Here is a 20,827-nt window from a genome sequence, read left to right on the forward strand (position 1 = left end):
TGAGGGTATTTATTTATGCAGATTAATGTTTGTCTCCTCCTCTAGACAATGAGCTCATTGTGGGCAGGGAATGTATCTGTTTATTGTTATGTTATACTCTCCCAAGTGCTTAGTATAGTGCTTTGCACACAGTAAGTGCTCAATAAATCCGATCAAATGAATGAATGAATAAATATTTTGACGGGAGTGGAACTTCATGCAAATCCTATACAAATCAGCATGCAAATCATCATCAAATCATCAAATCAGAATGCAAATCATCAGTTGCTTGGGCATCAGTGGCTTGGGTATACATAGTAATAGGACTGGAGCTCTTCTGCTAGCCCACCTCTGCCCTCCCTGGCAGGCCCTAGTCTGTGGATTTGGCTGAAATATGATTTTGTGGTTTTTTTCCCCCCTTATTACGATGAGGGACTTTTGGCAGGGTTTCCGTGATGAATGAACCAGGCCACGGGGCCAGCTGCAGCCAAGGCAGGTTTCCCTTGGCCCAGAGACAATCTGCCATCTCTCCCCCTCTCCCTTGGTTCCAGGATGGAGAGAGTATCTCTCCCATTCCTCATCCCCTGGCCATGCTCACAGCCATCCTTCTCTCCTAAAGAAAACTTGGATTTTGAGCCAGAGAAAAGGACAGTGAAATTGGTGCTGAAGACTCCTTGAGCTGGAAGAGGCCTCAAAAGAGGTCATCTGGTCCAACCCCCTGCATTTGGGTCCCAGCACTAAAAGTACCCAAGTGGACAGCTGAGAAAGAACAGAGCAAAGCCTTATTCATTCCAAACCCCAGAATATCAGACTTTGAGTGAACTGGTTTAGATGATCCAATATCTTTATTAAAGAACAACAAGGCATCTAATCAGCTGGGGAAAAGCAGTTGCTTTGAATTACACACTACTTTGAATAAACTGGTATTGGCTTAATGAGGTTTTACTGTAGACGCAAATTTGCATGGTAGTTTGCATCTAATTTGCAGGTTGCTCACTTAATATGTCTTAGGGTTTTCCTTTACTGTTATTTTCATACTTTCTCCCCTCATTCAGTCTCCAGCTCACTTTCTGGTGTTCCTGAGCACTGGAGGGGGAGCGCTTTTCTCAAGTTGCTGAGCAACCAACTGTGTTTTACTGAGATTGGTTTCAGGCAGGGTTTGGAGAGGGAGTTAAGAAATATCCCTTTTACTGACACCATGAATACCCTTATCTAGGCAGTATAACTGGGCAGAAATATTTAAAGTTTTGCCCCTCCCACCCACCCCACCCCCGGATCATGTGCAAACAACCTGGTGCAGGAGATGTATGGATTAAGCTAAAATGTAAAATAGAAATTACCAGATGATATCACCACCAACTCACCAGAGGATTTACTGTCATCACTAGCTCATTTTGAACTGCCACCAGAGAGTTGGGGGGACATGGGTGGGGGGGTGTCTTCTTATTTTGGCAATCTGACTGGTTTCAATCCTTGTTATACATCCAAAGAGAAAAGGTCTTCTGGAATCTCCTAGAATTTTATAAAGGTCATTTAGGGATAAGGACATAAATCTCATTTAGTGATGATTGGAATACTAATAATGGTATTGTTAAGCGCTTACTATGCGCCAAGCACTGGAATCTGAGGATCCTAAAGCCGGAAGGTACATTGAGAGGTACCTTGAGAAGTAGCATGGTCTAGAGGAAAGAGCATGAGCCTGGGACTCAGAAGACTTGGGTTTTAATCCTAGCTCCTTCTCGGTGCCTCAGTTCCCTCATCTGCAAAATGGGGATTCAGTACCTGTTCTTCCTCCTCCTTGGACTGTGAGCCCCACGCTGCACCTGATTATTTTGTATCTATCCCAGGGCTTAGCACAGTCCTTGGCACATAGTAAACACTTAACAACTACCGCTATGATTATTACTGCCTTCTGGTCCAGTCTCCTGCCTCCAGGCCTCTGAAAGGCTCTTGAAATAAGTAGTTCTTTTTGCTGGCACAACTTCCTATGGTAACAAATTCTATCAGCTTACTTCCCTCTGTGAGAAGAGGGGTTTCTTTTTGTTTATCATGAACCTCCTACCTTCAAGCTCCAATGGGTGCCTCCTGTGCTTATTGCATGGGATTTAATGGACAGCAATTCTGTATTTGCCCTGTCTGCACCCTTCACAATTTCGTATATGTCAATCACATCGCCCGTCAGCCTGCACCTCTCCAGATTGAAAATTCCTAGGAACAGTATGTCCTAGAAGAAGGAGCACGGGCTTGGAAGTCAGAGGATCGGGTTCTAATCCCAGCTTCACCACTTGTCTGCTGTGTGACCTAGGACAAGTCACTTAACTTCTCTGTGCCTCAGTTTCTTCATCTGTAAAATGTGGATTCAAAACCTGTTCTCCTTTCTACTTAGATTGTGAGTCCCATGTGGGACAGGGACTCTTAACTTGTATGTACTCCAGTGCTTAGAAGTGCTTGACAATCAATCAATCAATCACTTCTACTGAGCATTTATTGTGCTTGGGAGAGTACAATATAACAATATAACAGAATTGGTAGATATGTTCCCTGTCTACAACAAGCTTACAGCCTAGAGGGGAAGACTCCAATGTCTAGAACAGTGCTTGGCAATTAATCAATCAATCAATTGATCACATTTATTGAGCATTTATTGTGTGCAGAGTGCTGTACTGAGTGCTTGGGAGAGTACAGAGAAGCAGCCTGGCTCAGTGGAAAAAGCATGGGCTTTGGAGTCAGAGGTCATGGGTTCAAGTCCCGGCTCCACCAATTGTCAGATGTGTGACTTTGGACAAGCCACTTAACTTCTCTGGGCCTCAGTTACCTCATCTGCAAAATGGGGTTAAGACTGTGAGCCCCCCGTGGGACGACCTGATCACCTTGTAACCTCCCCAGTGCTTAGAACAGTGCTTTGCACATAGTAAGCACTTAATAAATGCCATCATTATTATTATTATTACAATATAACAATATAACAGAGTTGGTAGACACATTCCCTGCCCATAACGAGCTTACAGTCTAGGCAGGGAGACAGACATTAATAGAAATAAATAAACTACGGATATGTACATAAGTGCTGTGGGATTGAGAGAGGGGTGAATAGCATAGTGACACATAGCAAATTCTTAACAATAATAATAATAATTAATGACACAGTACATACATAATAATAATAACAGTAATAATAATTATGAACTCCTTCGACCTCTACCCAAACAGAAGCTGGTTGGCCATCTTGGTAGCCCTTCTGGGTCTAGAGCCAGCCCTCTTTTCTTGCCTGTACTAGCTTGCTAGGAGACAGGAGTGGTCACTCCAGTAGCCCACTCTTTGGGAAGGCTCAGGCTTCCTGGAGGCAGGAAGATAGTCAGGATAACCTCTCAAGGTCCCTTCCAGCCTGAGGGGTCTATGCTGCCATTCTTTGGGAGACTAGATGTTGAAAGCCATCCAGGAGCCAGGGCTCTCTGGGGCAAGACCCTTCTAAGATAGGGATCCAAATGTCCCAGAGTCAACAACCTGGGAAGAGAGACTTGCCAATGGAGAAAAGATGCCCCCTTCTCAGCTACTGACAGACAGCACTCAGAGGAATGTATGTCCCTTGTGCCAGGATGATAAATGTCAGTACTAAAAGCACCCAAAGAATTTAATGAATCAAAATGTGTGGAGACGTCTGGGATGTGTGTGCAGTCAGCCAGGGGGGCCAGCCCGCGTCAGATAAATATCACATTTGTTTCCTAATTAAATAGCATGCAAATATTATTCATTCTTTAACCTTCACAGCCACTCACTGTACAATTACCACACGCCTTGGTTGGTGTGTGTTGTTGTTTTTCAACAATATTATATTATCATTAATTTTAACGACACTTTGAGAAATCCCGACCTCAGGAAGAGCTGTGCTGACTCGTGATAGGCAGGAGGGGACGGGTAATATTTGATGAGTGGAGGAAGCCGTTGGATGTAAAGACACACTTTCTGATGGCGGCGGGGGTGGGGGTTAAGTCTTGGTGCCAGCCAAGGGGCTGGATGGGACCCAGGACTCAGGAAGCTTGGTTCGGTGGAAAGAGTACCAGCTCTGCCTCGCTTCTGCTGGGTGAGCCTGGGCTATTGACTCAACCTTTCTGAGCCTTGGTTTCCTCCTGCCTCCTCCCTCCCTCACAGGGATACTGTGAGAACAAAATGAGATAATGGATGCGAAAGTGCCTTGGAAAATAAAATGCCATTTAAATTCAAAGGATCATTATTATCAGCTGGGACCGCTTGGTTGCTCGGTGATGCCTGCAGAAAAATCAATCAGTCAATGTTGCTTATTGAGCACTTACTGCACAGAACATTGTAATAAGCACCTGGGAGAGTGCAATAGAGTTGGTAGACATGATCTCTGCCCTCGAGGAGTTTACAATCTAGCAGGGGAGACAGACACTAAAATCAGTTACAGGTCGGGGAATGCAACAGAGTTAAAAATATGTTCATAAAGTACTAGTGGCGGGGGTGGGGGTGGAGTAGGGGGTGAATACCTAAGTGCTTAGGTGATGTGGAAGTACCAAAGTGGCAGTTGGTGTGGAAGCGCTTAGTACAGTGCTCTGCACACAGTAAGCGCTCAATAAATATGATTGAATGAATGAAATAGGATGGGAAGATGAGAAATGAATCAGGGAAGGCCCCCTGGAGGAGATATGATTTCAGGAGGACCTTGAACATGGGGAGAGTAGCTGCTTTCTGGATGAGAAGGGGGAGGGAGTTCCACTAAGCTGGGAGTCAGGAGACCTGGGTTCTAGCCTCAGCTCTGCCACTGACTTGCTATGGTACCTTGGGCAAACCGCTCACTCAATCAATCAATCGTATTTATTGAGTGTTTGCTGTGTACAGAGCACTGTACTAAGTGCTTGGAAGAGTACAATATAATAATACAGCAGAGCTGGTGGACACTTTCCCTGCCCAGAAAGAGCTTACAGTCTCAACCTCTGGCTTTGGCTCTGGTGGAACAATTGGACCACTCCTTCCTGGCCCCTAGAAATGTTGGGGAGGGTGGTCATCACCAGGAGCAGGGAGGGGGCGTGTAGATGGCCAGCAGCACAGGGTGCTCTTTGTCCTAGGGCCCCAGTTGGCACTGGGTATCCAGGAGGGCACCCATAACACTGTTTCTCCAGTCGTCTTGCTGCCACAGACAGAGGTGGAATCATTCAATTGTATTTATTGAATGCTTACCGTGTGCAGAGCACTGTACTAAGCGCTAGGGAGAGTACAGTAGAACAATAAACAGACACATTCCCTGCCCACAACGAGCTTACATTCTAGAGATGAAACACTGAGTTTCTTTGTGGGGAGGAAGGGGGAGAAAGAGACAGAGAGAGTGTGTGTGTGTGTTTGTGTATGTTGCCCACTGCAGGCCTCTCTGGAAGGGGTGGCAATCACTCTGGCTGGAGCTCCAGCTTAGAGAAAAAGGAGAGGGAGGGGGAGGAGGAGGAGGAGGAAAGAGGGGGAGAGGACAGAGTCCTGAGTAGAGGAGAGTCTCCTGGACTGGAGAAGCTGGGGCACTGAAAGAGATGGCACAGGACGAGGGGAAATTTTTTTTTATAGGGGAGGGGGCCCGCAGCAGGAGATGGGAAGAGCCCTGTAGTGGGGTCCAGGGGGCTCACCAGCCCTGTCCCTCCACGGAGAAGCTTCGTTCTGCCCCCCCCCCCACCAACGCCCCTCACCGACGACATGCAAAGGCGAGGCTGCCGCGCTGAAATCCCCCCAGGAGCCTGTTGGGCGCTCGCTCCGGGGATGATTTTCTACCCCATTGAGTCCCCGATCACGGAGAAGGCACGGAGACCAATCATTTCCCCATCACATCTAGCTGCGAGCCACGGACCAGCCGGCTGCCTTCCCGGTGCCATGTGGCTCTCGCCCCCTCCCTGATCCTTTGTTTCTCTGACAAAGAGCTGCCTTTCTAGTGCACATCTCTCACCCCCTTTCTTCATTACCCCGAGCCCACAGGGCTGGGTCCCTTGGCTGGCCTCCAAAGCCTCTCTTTTTGGGGGTGTGGTGGGGGTGGGAAGGGGAGCCTGGAATCAGCTGGGTTTCCGGGCCCATCACTCCTGGAGCCTGGCCGGGGCTCAGTGGGAGAGGGAGAGGGCCCCGGGACATAGGGACTGACAGGAAATAGACACCCTGTCTGGGCTGAGCCCATCCCGGGACTCGGGAATTCCGATCTCAAGGCAGAGGCGAGGTGGCCGCCTCTGATTTAGACACCTGAGTCCCCACCCCACTCACCACTTAGCCCCCCCGCCCCGACCTTCAGGATCCGGCCTCGATCCACAAGCCTGGCAGCTCTTTAAAATGCTCGGATTGAGCTTCTGAAGCTAGGGCTCAGCTTTGGCCTCTGCCCTCCCCTTCTCCCATCTAACAGCCTTTGACCCCAGCTCCCACAGCCACACCCTCACCATGGCCTGGATTTTCTTTTCTCAGCTGAATTATTCAGATTATCACCCCTTTCATTTTGCTCCCTGGAAAGGGAGGGAGGGAGGGAAGAGGGAGAGAGAAAGAGAGTGGGGAGGGGGCGAGAGAGAGGAAGAGAGAAGAGAAGCCGACTGGAGAGGAAAGGAGAGGAGGGGAGGGAACAGGCATCTGGCCATGGAATCTCTCAGCTCCTTGGACTGACTTGTTATAATGATGGCATTTGTTAAGCACTGTTCTAAGCACTGGGGTAGATTCAAGCTAATCAGCTTGTACACAGTACCTGTCCCATGTGAGGCTCACAGTCTTAATCCTCATTTTACAGATGAGGTAACTGAGGCACAGAGAAGTGAAGTGACTTGCCCAAGGTCACATAGTAGACAAGTGGCGGAGCCAGGTTGAGAACCCAGGTCTTTCTGCCTCCCAGGGCTGCGCTCTAACCACTAGCCCATGCTACTTCCCTACTGGCATATTCTTTCTTGGTTCCAAGCATCACCAGTGGAGAACCAGAGGGGAGAGGTGATGGATTGGAGGTCGCTACAGCTGTCCTTTCTCATTCTCCTCGATCCGGTTAGGGCAGGGCTACTGGAACCACTGGGAAAAGCAGTGGGTCTCCCCTTTGGATACTGAGGGGGCCTAAAGGGTGGGCCGTCCCAGGAACAGTCTTCCTCCCAGCTCTTATCGGGTATCTTTGCTTTTTTCTCCACCGCAGCCACAGGCTAAAAGTGGTAGGGAAGGAGAACACAGAAGCAGGGGAGGGGGTGGAGGGTGGAATGAATCCATCTGCTCCTGGGATGGTGAGAGGGCATGACTGGAGCCTTAATCTGGTCCACTCCGCTCCACAGTTCCACTCAATGGGGAAGTCTCCATTCCCTTTCCTCCTCACCTAGTCTCTTCCTCTTCCTTCCCTTCCCCTTTCTTCTCTTTCACTCTCTTCTCCTTCTTTTCCCTCTCCTCTCCTCCCTTCTCCCCCACCCCACAACAGCCCCTCCCTGCAGCTGTCTCTCCTCTCTTCTGGGCTCTACTTGTTGGTGTTGCACGAAGCTGCTATTTCAGAAGGTGGCCTCCTCCGAGTTGAGAGAAAAACAAAGTGCTTTTCTCTGGCTGAAGGTGGAGATTCAGAAGAGGCTGGGAGATGCCCTAGGCTCTCTGTTTTTTGAGGTGGCAGAGTGGGGTTGGGAGTGAGGGGAGAGAAGTTTAGGTTGGGGGTGGTGTTAGAAGAGGAAGGAAATGAGGTCTGGGCTATCATCTCAGGGGTTGCTGTATTATTATTATTATTATTATTCTATTTGTTCAGCTCTTACTATGGGTCAAGCACCATTCTAAGCACTGGGGTAGATAAAAGTTAATCGGGTCAGGCACAGTCCCTGTCCCACATGGGGCTCATGTTTGAAGTAGGAGGGCGTAGAGGGATTGACAGGGATTCCCTCCTAGAGAAGCAGCATGGCTCAGGGGAAAGAGCAAGGGCTTTGGAATCAGAGGTCATGGGTTCAAATCCCAGCTCCTCCAATTGTCAGCTGTGTGACTTTGGGCAGGTCACTTAACTTCTCTGTGCCTCAGTTACCTCATCTGTAAAATGGGGATTAAGACTGTGAGCCCCCCCCCCATTGGACAACCTGATCACCTTGTAACCTCCTCAGTGCTTAGAACAGTGCTTTGCACATAGTAAGCACTTAATAAATGCCATTATTATTATTATTTTACAGTTTGAGGAAACTGAGGCCTAGAGAAATGAAGTGATTTGCCCAAGGCCACACAGCAAGCAATCGACAGAGTGGGGATGAGAACCCAGGTCCTCCCACTCCCAGATCCATGCTCTTCCCACTAGGCCACTTTACTTCTCACGTTGAGTTGGGCCAACCCTTACATGATTCCACCCTGCTTCTCTAGCTGCTGGGATAGATGGCTCTGGTTGTGCTTCTGTACACTGTAACAATTTCTCTGCAATATACAGCTCTATCTGACCCAGGAGGAAGGATATGGCTAGATATATCTACAGCTCCCTTATTTCCCCCATTAAGCTAGAGACGGTCCTTTTATGTCACATCCCTGAAAAGCTTAGAATCCTTGACTTATATCTTATCCGAGCCCCTGCCTCTGGGCAGGACCCTACTACCCCACCCCACTCCAGGCAGGCAAAAGTCCCTCCTGTTACCTCTGGGAGAAGGGGCTCCCATGACCACCCTCATTCTTTAATCTATTCCAGTTTCCAACACGCCTGTCTGAGAAGTTCTTCCTTAGGTCTAACCGGAATTCCTCCTGCTGCAATGGCAGATTAGTTCCTTTTCCTCGGCTGTTCTCTGTCTGCTGGATAAGTGACAGCTGGGAGAAAGAATTAAACTTTCTATCAGCCTTTTCTTCTATGGATTGGATAATTTAGGTTCCAGTATAGCCACTGGGGGTTGTTAGGGTTTACTGAGCCCCTGCCACGTGCAGACCTCCAAGCAGAATAGCCTTCAAGGGGCTGCTGTCTTCCTGGAGACCATTATCCTTTAGACACACTGGCCATGGAGTTATTTCTGGCGTCACCTTCCCTGCTTTCAGTGGGACTCATGCTTGGATTGTTGACAGTAGTGGTAGCTCAACTGACACCATCCCCACTTCCCAGCCCCAGCAGAAGATCCCTGCAGCAGAACGATTTGGCCAGGCAGGTAAGGGGTAGGATGCAGCCTCTATCTCAGGAGACCTTGCCGAACCTCATGGGCTGCCCAGAGGAGTAATTCAGTATGATCGCTTCAGCCACCCACAGAGGCTAAGTGATTTGCCTGAAGCCACACAGCAGAACAACCACCGAGTCTGGACTCAAACTCAACAGCCCTCCCTACTGCCTTCTGCTCCACCCAGTGAAGCTGTAGGAATTGGGAGCCCTGGAAAAGGGAGACGGGATTAAAATTGGAGGCAGGGAGGTTGGGGTGAGGACCAGAGGTTGGGGCAGCTTCTACCTTTACCCTGAATGTCTCTTTCTTTCTAAGCATCCAGGGTCAGATTCTGTGTTTTTAAGCAGCTCTGCTGGGGGTGCTCAGTGGGAGGGAAGCTGAGGTTGTAGACTCTGAATCTTGTGCACCCAAGATCCCCACCCGAGGGTGCCTTCTGCCTCTCCTCCTCCCCAACCCTCCCCGATCCCCCAGGCTTGCTGGTGAGCCCTATGGAAGTACAGCTTCTGCAGTGTGTCGAGGGTATATCCAGCTCCTGAATGGGCTGGCAGGTCACACTTCAGTCCTCCCCAGGCAGAGCCCTCAGTGAGTTGGCTCCTCTGGGCAGAGAGAGGGAGGAGACAGGCTAAGGGACTGGTGGGAGAAAGAGAGCCCCCCATTTGTGGACCACACACATATACACACACACACCCTTGAGGGGCCCAGGCAGGCTGGGAGACAGTGCTATGAGGCAAGGCAGGGAGGGAGGCACTACCATCCTTCCCGTCTCACAAGCCCGCAACCTTGGTGTCATCCTCGACTCCGCTCTCTCATTGACCCCTCACATCCAAGCCGTCACCAAAACCTGCCGGTCTCACCTCCGCAACATTTCCAAGATCCGCCCTTTCCTCTCCATCCAAACCGCTACCCTGCTCGTTCAAGCTCTCATCCCATCCCTTCTGGACTACTGTATCAGCCTCCTCTCTGATCTCCCAACCTCTTGTCTCTCCCCACTTCAATCCATACTTCACGCCGCTGCCCAGTCTGCACTGTCTTTTAGACTGTGAGCCCACTGTTGGGTAGGGACTGTCTCTATGTGATGCCAATTTGTACTTCCCAAGCGCTTAGTACAGTGCTCTGCACATAGTAAGCGCTCAATAAATATGATTTATTGATATTATTGATATTGCCCAGATCGTCTTTGTCCAGAAACGCTCTGGACATGTTACACCCCTCCTCAAAAATCTCCAGTGGCTACCAATCAATCTGTGCATCAGGCAGAAACTCCTCACCCTCGGCTTCAAGGCTCTCCATCACCTCGCCCCCTCCTACCTCACCTCCCTTCTCTCCTTCTACAGTCCAGCCCACACCCTCTGCTCCTCTGCCGCTAATTTCTTCACCGTGCCTCATTCTCGCCTGTCCCGCCGTCGACCCCCGGCCCACGTCATCCCCCTGGCCTGGAATGCCCTCCCTCCGCACATCCGCCAAGCTAGCTGTCTTCCTCCCTTCAAGGCCCTACTGAGAGCTCACCTCCTCCAGGAGGCCTTCCCAGACTGAGCCCCCTCCTTCCTCTCCCCCTCCTCCCTCTCTCCATCCCCCCCTGCCTTACCTCCTTCCCTTCCCCACAGCACCTGTATATATGTATATATGTTTGTACATAGTTATTACTCTATTTATTTTACTTGTACATACCTATTCTATTTATTTTATTTTGTTAATATGTTTTGTTTTGTTCTCTGTCTCCCCCTTCTAGACTGTGAGCCCACTGCTGGGTAGGGACCGTCTCTATATGTTGCCAACTTGTACTTCCCAAGCACTTAGTACAGTGCTCTGCACACAGTAAGCGCTCAATAAATACGATTGATTGATTGATTGAACCTGGAGGTGAACCCAGCCCAGGGAAGGAGAGCTGTGGCTACCGCAGTGAGACCTGCCCCAAATCCATGAGAACCAGGAAACAGGAAAATACGGGAGATTGGAAGGGAGGGAAGGAGGGAGGGGGAAAGAGGAAGGGAGAGAAGGAGGGAGCGAGAAAGAGAGAAATAGGCTTGTTGAAATCCCTGATTGCCGTCAGGAAGATAGAATTTGATCCAATTATCCCACCGTGGCAAAAAGACCACCACCAACCTCTGCAATTACTTTTGCAGAGCAAGGCTGGTGTCTAGGCAGCCTGGAAGCAGAATTAATTGGGAGCTGCCTGAGATGACAAAGTGGTAGTGACAGGCCAAAGCCCCTTGGGGAGGGGCAGCTGGAGTCCGGGGAGATGGCCCCAGAGCCCCAGTAGGAGAACCCTGGACTCAGAATAGGGGGTCAGATAGGAAGCAGGCAGGGCAGGGGTGCTAGGTGGGTGGAGTTTGGGTTAGGACCACCTTCCCCTCTCCTGTCTTCCCCACTATGAGCTCAGTGCTGGGCAAGCCCCATCCCTGGTTAGGTCTCCCTGTGGGGCTCTTCTACATGGGGCCTTTCTGTGGGGCCTTGGAGTTTCCTAAATGAAGGCATTCCCACTGGCCATGCTGCTCCCAGAATCCCATTTCGCCCCACGTCATCCCTCATGCTTGACCTGTGCCCATCCCTATCACATCCCTCCCCAAGTGTAGCACTTCTGGCCCTGGGGCAGGACTGTGTTCCTGTCCATCTTTCTTCACTCCCACTCTTTCACTGCTCCTGCCATTGCCCACTCCCACCCATAACTTCCTGAAGGAGCCAGCACTCCCATCCCATCCAACTCTTACTCCACTCTGAGCACTTAGCCCTTACTGCTGGGGTTTAAAGAGTTTTCAGCCATTCCTTCAGGCTCTTTCACACAGTTTAAAACCTCCTACCTTCAGTGCTGGGGCCCTCCCCACCCCCTACTCCTCATCCCCACCCCTCAGGCCTCTGAGCAGTGGTGGTTTCCACAGCCCCGACAAACAGTGATGATGATGATGGCATTTTATTAAGCACTTACTATGTGCAAAGCACTGTTCTAAGTGCTGGGGGGATACAAGGTGATCAGGTTGTCCCACGAAGGGCTCACAGTCTTATTCCCCATTTTACAGATGAGGTAACTGAGTCCCAGAGAGGACCAGAAGTATAGTTTAGCAGAATCAGCACAGGCCTGGGAGTCAGGAGTCCTGGGCTCTAATTCCGGCTCTGGCACTTGCCTACTGCTTAACCTTGGGCAAATCACTTCACTTCTCTGGGCCTCACTTTCCTCCACTGTCAAATGGGAGAATGAAATACCCGTTTTCCCTCCCCCTTAGACTATGAGCCCCATGTGAGCCAGGGGCTGTGTCCAATCTGATCGCATTGTATCAGATCGCTGTGCCTAGTACAGTGCGTTGAGAAAATACCACTATTATTATTATCATCATTGTTAGGACCAGAAATCACTTCTGGGATCAGACCTTCAAACGCAGCTGCCGAAGGTACCCAGCTGCCCAAATAGTGCACCTGATGCGAGCTGGAGGAAGCCATGGGCCCTTGTGCCATACTTCCTTGGCATCAGTGCCTGGATGTCAGCCTTCCCTCCAACCCAAGCCTTCTCCACCCCCACTTCCTATCCGGTTTCTTAGGCTTTTCCTCTTTCCCCTCCCTCCTCTTGTTCCCACTTCCGTTTATTGAGCTCTGGAGAAGGCTTCACACCAGCAGAGGAATTAAATTCTCCCGGTTTAAAGCAATCTTCCTAAGTGGAGTTAATATTACCCTCTAGGCCATTTCCTCTACATTATTCATTGGGGAAGGTTGGATGTCACTTAGGCCTGAGAGGCGCTGAAAGGTGATTTATGAGGCGGTGCAGTCACTAAACAAACAGAAATCAAGAGCGGATTTGTCTTCCCCCCACAAAAAAACCTACCCTTCTCTCTTTTGTTTCAGGTTAACGATGGGGAACCTCTTGGGCCAAGCCGCCAGAGGTCTGCTCCTCCAACTGCTGCTCCTTGCAGTCTCTGGGCAGGGTAAGTCAGGGGACACTGTTTGCTCTTCCCAAGCCCCTCCCCTCCCCCATTCTCCACTGTGGGCTGGGCACCAGGGAGAGGAGGGCTTCTGTGGGTTCCTCCAGGTGAGAAGAGTCTGAGCTCTTACCCTCCCGGCCTCCCACTCCCTCCCCCCGTCCATCCCTAGTTCTGAGTCCCCCTGCAGCTTGACTGGCTGAGGAGATCTAGTTTGATAAGGGGACGGGAGGGCTGAGACAGAAAGAAATCGAGACAAAAAACTGTAACAAGGATGATGGTTTAACTTGGAAACGGGTTGGAGAATGAGCAGCACAGTCTTTGTAGGAGATGTAAATGACATGCAAATTTAATACAAATGCACGGACAATCCTCCTCACTCTTTCACACGCACGGATCTGGCTCGGTGGAGGCCCCTGGAGCATGGGATTTGTTATTGCAGTGACGGGGTATATGTGGAGCAGTTTGGAGGGCCACAGAGGGGTCTCCAGGTTCCACTCCCCCCACCCACCCCGTCCCATAGGCCCCTATCTCTGGACACTGGTTGGGTGGTTTTCAATCAGAGCTCCAAGAGCAGGTGCTGGATGGAGACTCAAGCAGCCCAGGCATCCCCAGCCCAGGGGCACCTTGAACTTGGCTGCATTCCAATGGGAAGAGCGGGCAGGATTGTTCCTCAATCTCAGGCACCTCAGTGACAAGTACCTTGATTTCTGAGCTCCAGAGGCCCTAGGGTTCTGGCCCTTGTCCTGTGCCTGTTCCTCCACTGTCCCTCCTCACCTCTCCACCCCCACCAGAGCCAGGCTGCGTGCACGTCACGTGGCTGAATCTATTCCTCTCCATCTGGGGGCAATCCCGGCTTTTCCCATCTGTCTGCAGAAGGTGCATGGCTGGTGGCATCTGTCAGCCAGCTCGTTAGTCCAGACGTGTGCCAATGTGAGCTGAACATGAGGCTGCCAGCAGCCTTCCCTGTGACTGGCATGGCCAGGCCTTCCTATGTGCCCTCAGACTGGCACCAGAGACTAATTCTGGGGGCATTCCCTCCCCCAGGCCTGCCTCTCACCTGGGCTGCCTCTGGCCCCTGTCCTAGACCCACTGGCTGGGCATTAGGTCCCTTTCCCTCCAAGTATTAAACCTCAATATCCAGTTCCCTGGACATCACATTCTCACCCCATCTTAGCATCAGATTTGCCCTCTCCCTGGATAAACTGGCTGAGGACCAATGGGACCAAAGCCCTCAGGGAGGGAGGAGCAGTGGGCAGAGACATTTGGATAGGAGTAGCTGGGGCCAGAGAGCTGGACTGGAAGCGGAGTTGCCCTCTATCCTTTGCTAGCCAGGGGAACCCCCTCCATCTTGTCCCAGGCTACCCACCCCAGCTGCACTGAGGGCTCCTGACCCTAAGGACATCATTGCTCACCCTGGGAATCTGGAGGCTTTTCCTTTTGGCTGTCTTGGGCATCCTCTGACTGACTGATGGCTGGCTGGTGGCCAGATGGAGGACAAGTCCCTGTCTTTGTGGCTAGGCATAGCCCTGGGGAGTTGTCCTCTGTGCCTCCAGCCAGGACATTGCCTTCTTAGCTTGGTACCTATCTGGGGCCTGGAGGGTGAAGGAGGGGGTGGGGGGGGAGAAGAGACCCTATTTCCTGCTCTTCCATACCCGTCCAGGTTAGCCTCATTTGACTCCTGGAGTTGGATTTTCTCCCCCTCCCCTGCCAAACACCCAGGAGACCTGGATTGCTTGGGCATAGGGTGCCCTGGGAGCCAGGATTCCTGGGTCCCACTCCTGTCTCAACCCCTCCTCTACCGTGTGACCTCAGGCAATCCCTGCCCCCTCTCTGGGCCTCCTAGCAAAGCTGAGAACAAAACCAGCTCTCCACACCCTTCCAACCCCTGCCCACTCAATCCCCAAACTGCCAAGGGGAAAATGGGAGAAGAAGTTAGTTAACATCTATAGAGATTCTCCCTCTCCCTGGGTGCAGCCACCACACAGTCTCCTTTCTACTTGTTTCTCTCCTCCTCCTTCAGACTCACCTGGGTTAGTTTCCATAACACCTCCACGGGGCTGGGGTTTGTTACTGTAGGGTTGATCCCAGCCAGGGGGACAGTGCAGTAGGCCTGGTTATTGTGGGGTTGCTCTGCGGGGCCCCTTCCCGCTCCCCCCTCCCCACCCCCATGCAGTATCTGGATCCAGCTGTTTCTTTGGGAAAGAGGTCGCCCCGATGGAGATTTACCAGAACCTGGCCCGAAGAGAAGCACTCAGAAGAGCTCACCGGCATGGGGCTGGGGCCCAGACGGCTGGCCCCTGGTCTTCAGGAACTGGAGACTCTGGATAGAGTGTTCTCGTCACCACGGCCCTCCAACCTGACCACCAGCTCACACTCCACGCTCGTTCCCCAAGGCCCTTGGACAGCAGCGGCGCTGGGCCTGCCCGCCCGGAAACAGGATGGGTGGAACCTGGAGCTCCCCGGAGGGTCCATCAAGCAGAGCCCCAGATGGGGGCTGAAGAGACCAAGAGGAGGCAGGGACAGCTCTGGGGGCCCACTGAAAAGAGACTCAGGTCCCTGATGGGTTCTGACCTGGCTCGTGTCATCAGATGGGCCCGATCCACCCAGACCCCTGGGGTCTGCTACCCATGGGACCCCTGTCCCCCTTCCCCCAACCTCCCAGTAAAGTTCTCACACCAGACCCCTCGTGACTCCAAATGGAGAGTTTCTGGGCTGAACCAGACCAAAGCCGGGACCTCTGGGAGGGAAACAGCCAGCCGACCGTTTATTGACATGTCATTCCCGTCTCCCTAGGGCACGATCCTCTGGTCCTGGGGGCACCGGCTGTGTGTGTGTGTGTGGGGGGGTTGATCCTGTGGCACATCTGAGGGGGACCACACGCCACCTCCAAACCCTCTTTAAACCGGGCGACACATCTATCAAGCTCTTGACAAGTCCTTGGGCCTGGAAAGTCACTACCGCATGGAAAGGAATATAAATAAAACATGCTCCCCTCTCCACTCCCGGCACCCAGCAGCCTGCACTGTGAGAAGTGAGCAGCCTCTCTCCTGGGATAACGGGCAGGGTGATGTAATGACGGGGACCGAGCCTTAATAGCCTTGAAAAGTGGACAATCCGGCTCCAGGCCCAGGCCGGGAGCAGCTATAATGAGGAGAGAATGGTGAGACATTTATTTATTACCCGTGGCCTCCTGGATGAAAGTTGTTAAGAGAGCAGAGCCCAGTCTGGTGCGCATGTGTGTGTTGGTGAGAGGCAGCACACAAAGAGGGTAATTATGGGAGATTGATAGTGTGGGAACACAGAGCATGTGCCACGGGCGGGAGTGCTAGCTGGGCCCAGGACTTTCAGAGGATGAGGGTGGATGAGGGGCCAGGAGTGGCTTCCCTGAGCCCCTGTCTCCTGCAGCTTTTCCCGGGATAGTACATCCAAGACAGGGACTCGGGCAAGGTAAAAGCCACAGTAACGTTCAGGGCAGAGGCTCGGTCAAGGTAAAAACCATTAGGAAGACCTGTGGAAAAGGAGGCTCATTGCAGCTGGCCTATAGGTGTGAGTCACTTGGCCCAGGTGATGGAGCGGACCTGTGGAAGGAGCACCAGACTGGAGTGGGGAGGGAGGCTTGCCTCTGGCTTTGCAACTGAGCATGTGTTTGTCCTCGAGCAAGTCACTTAACCTTTTTGGGCCTCAGTTTTCCCACCTGCAAAATGGGAAGAAGCACACCCCCTCCCTGCTCTTGCCTTCCGGGGGTGAGGTGAGGAACATGTCTGGGAGTTCCGGAGGGGCCCTTCACCAAGACCGTCCTACAAGCCAGGGCGGAATGGGAACCTGCAGACCCCGGCCCCAGCCCTTCAGGCCTCACACCCCAGCCTGGTCTTTACGCCAAATCACGTTCCCTGTTGAGCTGATTCTCCCATTATCCAGAAGGTACGTAATCGGAGAATCCCAGGGCTGGAAGGGACTCCAATAGGTCATTAGGTCCAGCCCCCTGCCCCTGGGCAGATGAGAGCCTAAACCCTCCAGGACAGAAGGCTGTCTGATTTGTGTTTCAAACTCCCCAGCGATGGAGAGTTGGCAGTCTCCCTGGGAAATGTGCTCCAGGGTCTAATCCCCTAAATAGACTGAAGGTTCTTCTTTCAGTCTAACCCAAAGAGCTCTCTCTCTCTCTCTCTCTCTTACACACACACACACACACACACACACACACACACACACACACACACACACACACACACACACACCAGCCTCCCCTTGTTAATTGTTCAAAGGAGAATAACTGGTCAATGGACTCCTCCTTGTAAAGTCCCCTCCCACCCCCACACCTGCAAGTTTTCTCTTCTCCAAGATATACACCACAAAATTATTTAGCCTTTCCCCTAAGGCTGGTTTTCCATTCCTAGCGAGGGAGGCTGAGGTGCCACAAGAGTGACGTGCACGCTCCAGCCTCTTGGCCGTGACCTGGCCTGACCCCGTCTGTGCCAGGCAGGGCTCCAGGATTTCAGACCATGTGAACTGTTCATCCTGGTCCCCCACCCCCACCCCTGCACCCCCTAACCCTCACTCCCACCCCCCACCCCTACTCCCCTCTAATTCTTTGATCCCTCTTCCTCATTCTGTGAATTCACCTCTCCGTGGAGGGATAAGCCACTCAGGCAATTGCCTTGAACAAGTGAGTCAGCTGCTTGCGGGTCATTTTGGGAGGGGTGGGGATCAGAGCCGTTTAGGGTTTTGCATAATTAGAAGCATTGCTGGAGCCGCATCTGACCCCGATTTTCTAGTTTGTATTTTTTGACTGTGATTTCCGCAGCGGTGATGCTTCCCCCAAAGCCATTGGGATTTTCTGGTTTCCGGAGACTGGGGAAGTGCTGCCTTGGGCCCAGAGATGCCAGAGGGCACTGGCAAGAGGGAGACCAGGGAAGAGGGCTAGCTGGCACAGTGGAGGAGAGACATGGATCGTGCAATCTTCCAGCCGTCATCTGATCCATCCCCCTGCCTCCAGAGAAGAGACCCCACGGCTGCCCTGGGTAATACCCTCCAGGGTCTCCCAACCCCAATGGTCAGGATCCAGACCTTTCTCAGGTCTAACCTAAATCCCTTCTGCAGTAGTTGAAGTCCACTCCCTCGATGTCAGATCGTTGATGGATGGGACTGAGTCCTGCTGCTGCCCACCTCCCTGAGGGAAGCAGGGAGGGGGCAGGGCCCACAGGCCAATCCCCCTCCCTGTCCCTGCCCTCCCCGCCCCCCACCCTCCCCTCCATCCCACTTGCCCAAATCACCAGCTTCTCCTGTGTGCCTCCTCCACCTTCAGGTTGGATGGGTGACTCTTCCTTTCCTAAAGATCTCCCAAGATGGAGATGCCATGGCCTTCCTTGTGACTAAACCAGCCCTTCTCATAGCTCAGCTTTGCCCCATCCTGGCCTCTTCCCCACAATACTCCTATCTGCTTGCCACCCCCACTTCCCATTTGGGTAGGCAAACACCAGAGGGTGGCAGGTGAAGAAACTGTTGTCCCAGTTTGCTCTACCTGCCCCTTCCCCCCACCCTGCTGCCCTCTCCCCCCGGGCTCTAGGATGTGTGGGCCCCTTGGGCCAGCCAGGCAATGGATAAGGCCCTGAACCCCATGGATCAGGGCAAGCAAGATACCTGGTGGTGAGAGCAACCCCACGATTAAAAAGCCGGGTGGCGGCCCCTTTGAGGCTCAGGAGCCCATCAATAACCCTCTGGCACGGCCGCGTGATGGAGGAAGAGCAATCTGAGCAGAAAAACACATTCCCAGGGAGAGCGCCGGGTGATTTATTATCACGCAGAGTCAGCGAGAGAGGAACTGAGAAAACACTCGAAAGTCCCTCCATCGCCTGATTTTTTTCCTCCCTGAAGTTTGTGTAATTAAAAATAACAAATGTGTCTGTCCTGGACCCTGCATCCAGGATTCAACTGTATGTCTATGTGCCCCAGAGAGTGGACTCAGGAAGGCTGGTGATACCTGGGGGTGACACCAACTGGGCTCTGGGCCTCAGAGGCTCAGGGGTCATAGAGGCAGCAATCAGTGGTATTTACTCTGTGCAGAGCACTGTATTAAGCACTGGGGAAAGGACAGTAGATTAGTAGACATGATCCCTGCCCTCAAGGGGCTTCCAATCTAGCACTCTGGGACAGGATAGACAAGGGCTGTGCTGTGTTTTTTCCATACCTGTAGTGAAACCCTCCTTTCCTTGCTCTCTTCCCCTCCCTCTCACACCACATTTCCTTTTCCTTGCTGTTCATCAGCGACATGGAGGACTGCTGATGTAGTGGGAATGCCTCAAGTGTGCTCCCCACTACCTGGCCGTAGGGTCGGGGTGCCAGGATACCTAGTACCTCGTGAGTGGTCGCCTATGGTCGTGGCCACACTTATCACCCTCTCAGCTGGGCAGCCGTCTCCTCTCCTCTCACCTCTTGCTACTTCTCTATTCAGAAGGGGTGCTCAGCTGTCCATCCTGTGAGAGTCAAGGCACTGCTGTCCTGCTGGTCATGGGTCTGGCTGCTGTTGCCATGCCATGGCGGGAAGGGAGGGAGAGGGTAGGAGGATGTGGAGGGAAAGGAGACGATTTCAGCTACAGCTGTGCAGGGGTGGGGGCCCTGCCCAAATGGGAGGGATTTAGGGAGCAGGATCAGATTTCTGCTCATTCTCCCACCATGAGGGGCACTCTGGGGGCCAGCTCCGAGTCCCCACAGGCCTCCAAAGACCACGGGACTATTTCTGGATCTGCTCGGGTTCCAATCCTGCCTCCACCCTTGACACCTGCTATCTCTCCCACCTCTGTGTATGTGAGGTGGTCGGCTTGGTTGAGATAAGGAAGTCTGAAACTGGGAGAGGATCGGGGTTTTGGGCTACATGGTCCTACAGGAAACCAGATGCTGGGGTGACCCGAAGTCTATGGAACATAGAGCTCCCTAGGGAGTGGGAAATGAGCCTTGAGGACTTGGTGGCTCTGGAGCAGGGACGATAGGAGGGTTCCCATTTCAGGGAGATCAAGGGGAACACTCAACAGTCTTCTCCTCCATCACAATCCCAGTACCTGCTTAAGGTCAAACCGAGAGAAGAATGAAGGGCCCTCAAGCCCCACAGAGAGCTCTCCCTTCACCCTCTGGACCAGTTTCACCCCTAAGCACTTCCTTCTCTTCTTGCAAGACATCTGGGTCGGGTCCACAGCTGGGTGTGGGTTGGGGGAAAGGGGAAGCAGGTGCCAGGAAGAGCAGAGTTGGTGTGTGCCACTTTCTGCCCCATTAGTCACCTTCTCACCCAACTCTAAGCCCCATCCCAGCCCATATCCCAGCAGCCTCGGGGGCACAGAGAGTTGCCACCCCGGGTGCCTCCTCTTTGGCCTAGGATTCCGGGTTATTCATTAGGGAGAGGGATTTTGAGGAGGAGGGGTGGCCTTCAGACTGAGCTCTGCAGAGGCTCCCTGGCAGGGAAAAGAGAAATTGGGATAATGAGCCAAACAGTTGGAGCACCTTCCCCCAAGCTAGGTACTTTTCAGACTTCAGGAGCTCTGTGGTCCCCAGGGGGCCCAGGCCCAACCTGCCCGTGCCCTCATGGACTTGTGCAGTCTTCTGTGATGTCCAGCTGAACAAAGGGCCTGAGGACTCAGGGAGGGCCAAGGAGGGGAATGCTTATTTATACCATGGTCTCAACAGGTCACTCATTCACTTCTGGGCTCTGACTCATTGGATCCTTGTCTACATGGCCAATTTGAGTTGGGTGGGAATGCCTAAATAACCCTCTGGGTCAAGATAAAGCAGCCTTGAAAATGAGGACCAAGGATTTCCCAATCTCAGTCCCCACATTCTTGCCCATTCACCCCACCCTCAATCATGATT

General features: G+C 52.3%; 1 protein-coding gene across 4 annotated transcripts in view; it reads left to right on the plus strand.

Annotated features, from left to right (window-relative positions):
* Window positions 1–20,827, plus strand: part of NCAN (neurocan) — a 97,724-nt gene that overhangs the window by 10,218 nt on the left and 66,679 nt on the right. For 2 of the 4 annotated variants that reach the window (XM_038773013.1, XM_038773015.1), the window contains exons 1-3: window positions 12,924–12,976; window positions 15,177–16,133; window positions 17,775–17,991. In XM_038773013.1, the coding sequence (XP_038628941.1) occupies window positions 17,916–17,991 (76 nt within the window). In that variant the 5' untranslated portion in view covers window positions 12,924–12,976; window positions 15,177–16,133; window positions 17,775–17,915. Of the gene's footprint in view, window positions 1–12,896; window positions 12,977–15,176; window positions 16,134–17,774; window positions 17,992–20,827 lie in introns of those variants that run through there. The other 2 variants (XM_038773014.1, XM_038773016.1) reach the window with 2 other exon arrangements.

Source organism: Tachyglossus aculeatus, chromosome X1 (assembly GCF_015852505.1).
Source record: "Tachyglossus aculeatus isolate mTacAcu1 chromosome X1, mTacAcu1.pri, whole genome shotgun sequence".
In the NCBI taxonomy this organism is placed as follows: Eukaryota; Metazoa; Chordata; class Mammalia; order Monotremata; family Tachyglossidae; genus Tachyglossus; species Tachyglossus aculeatus.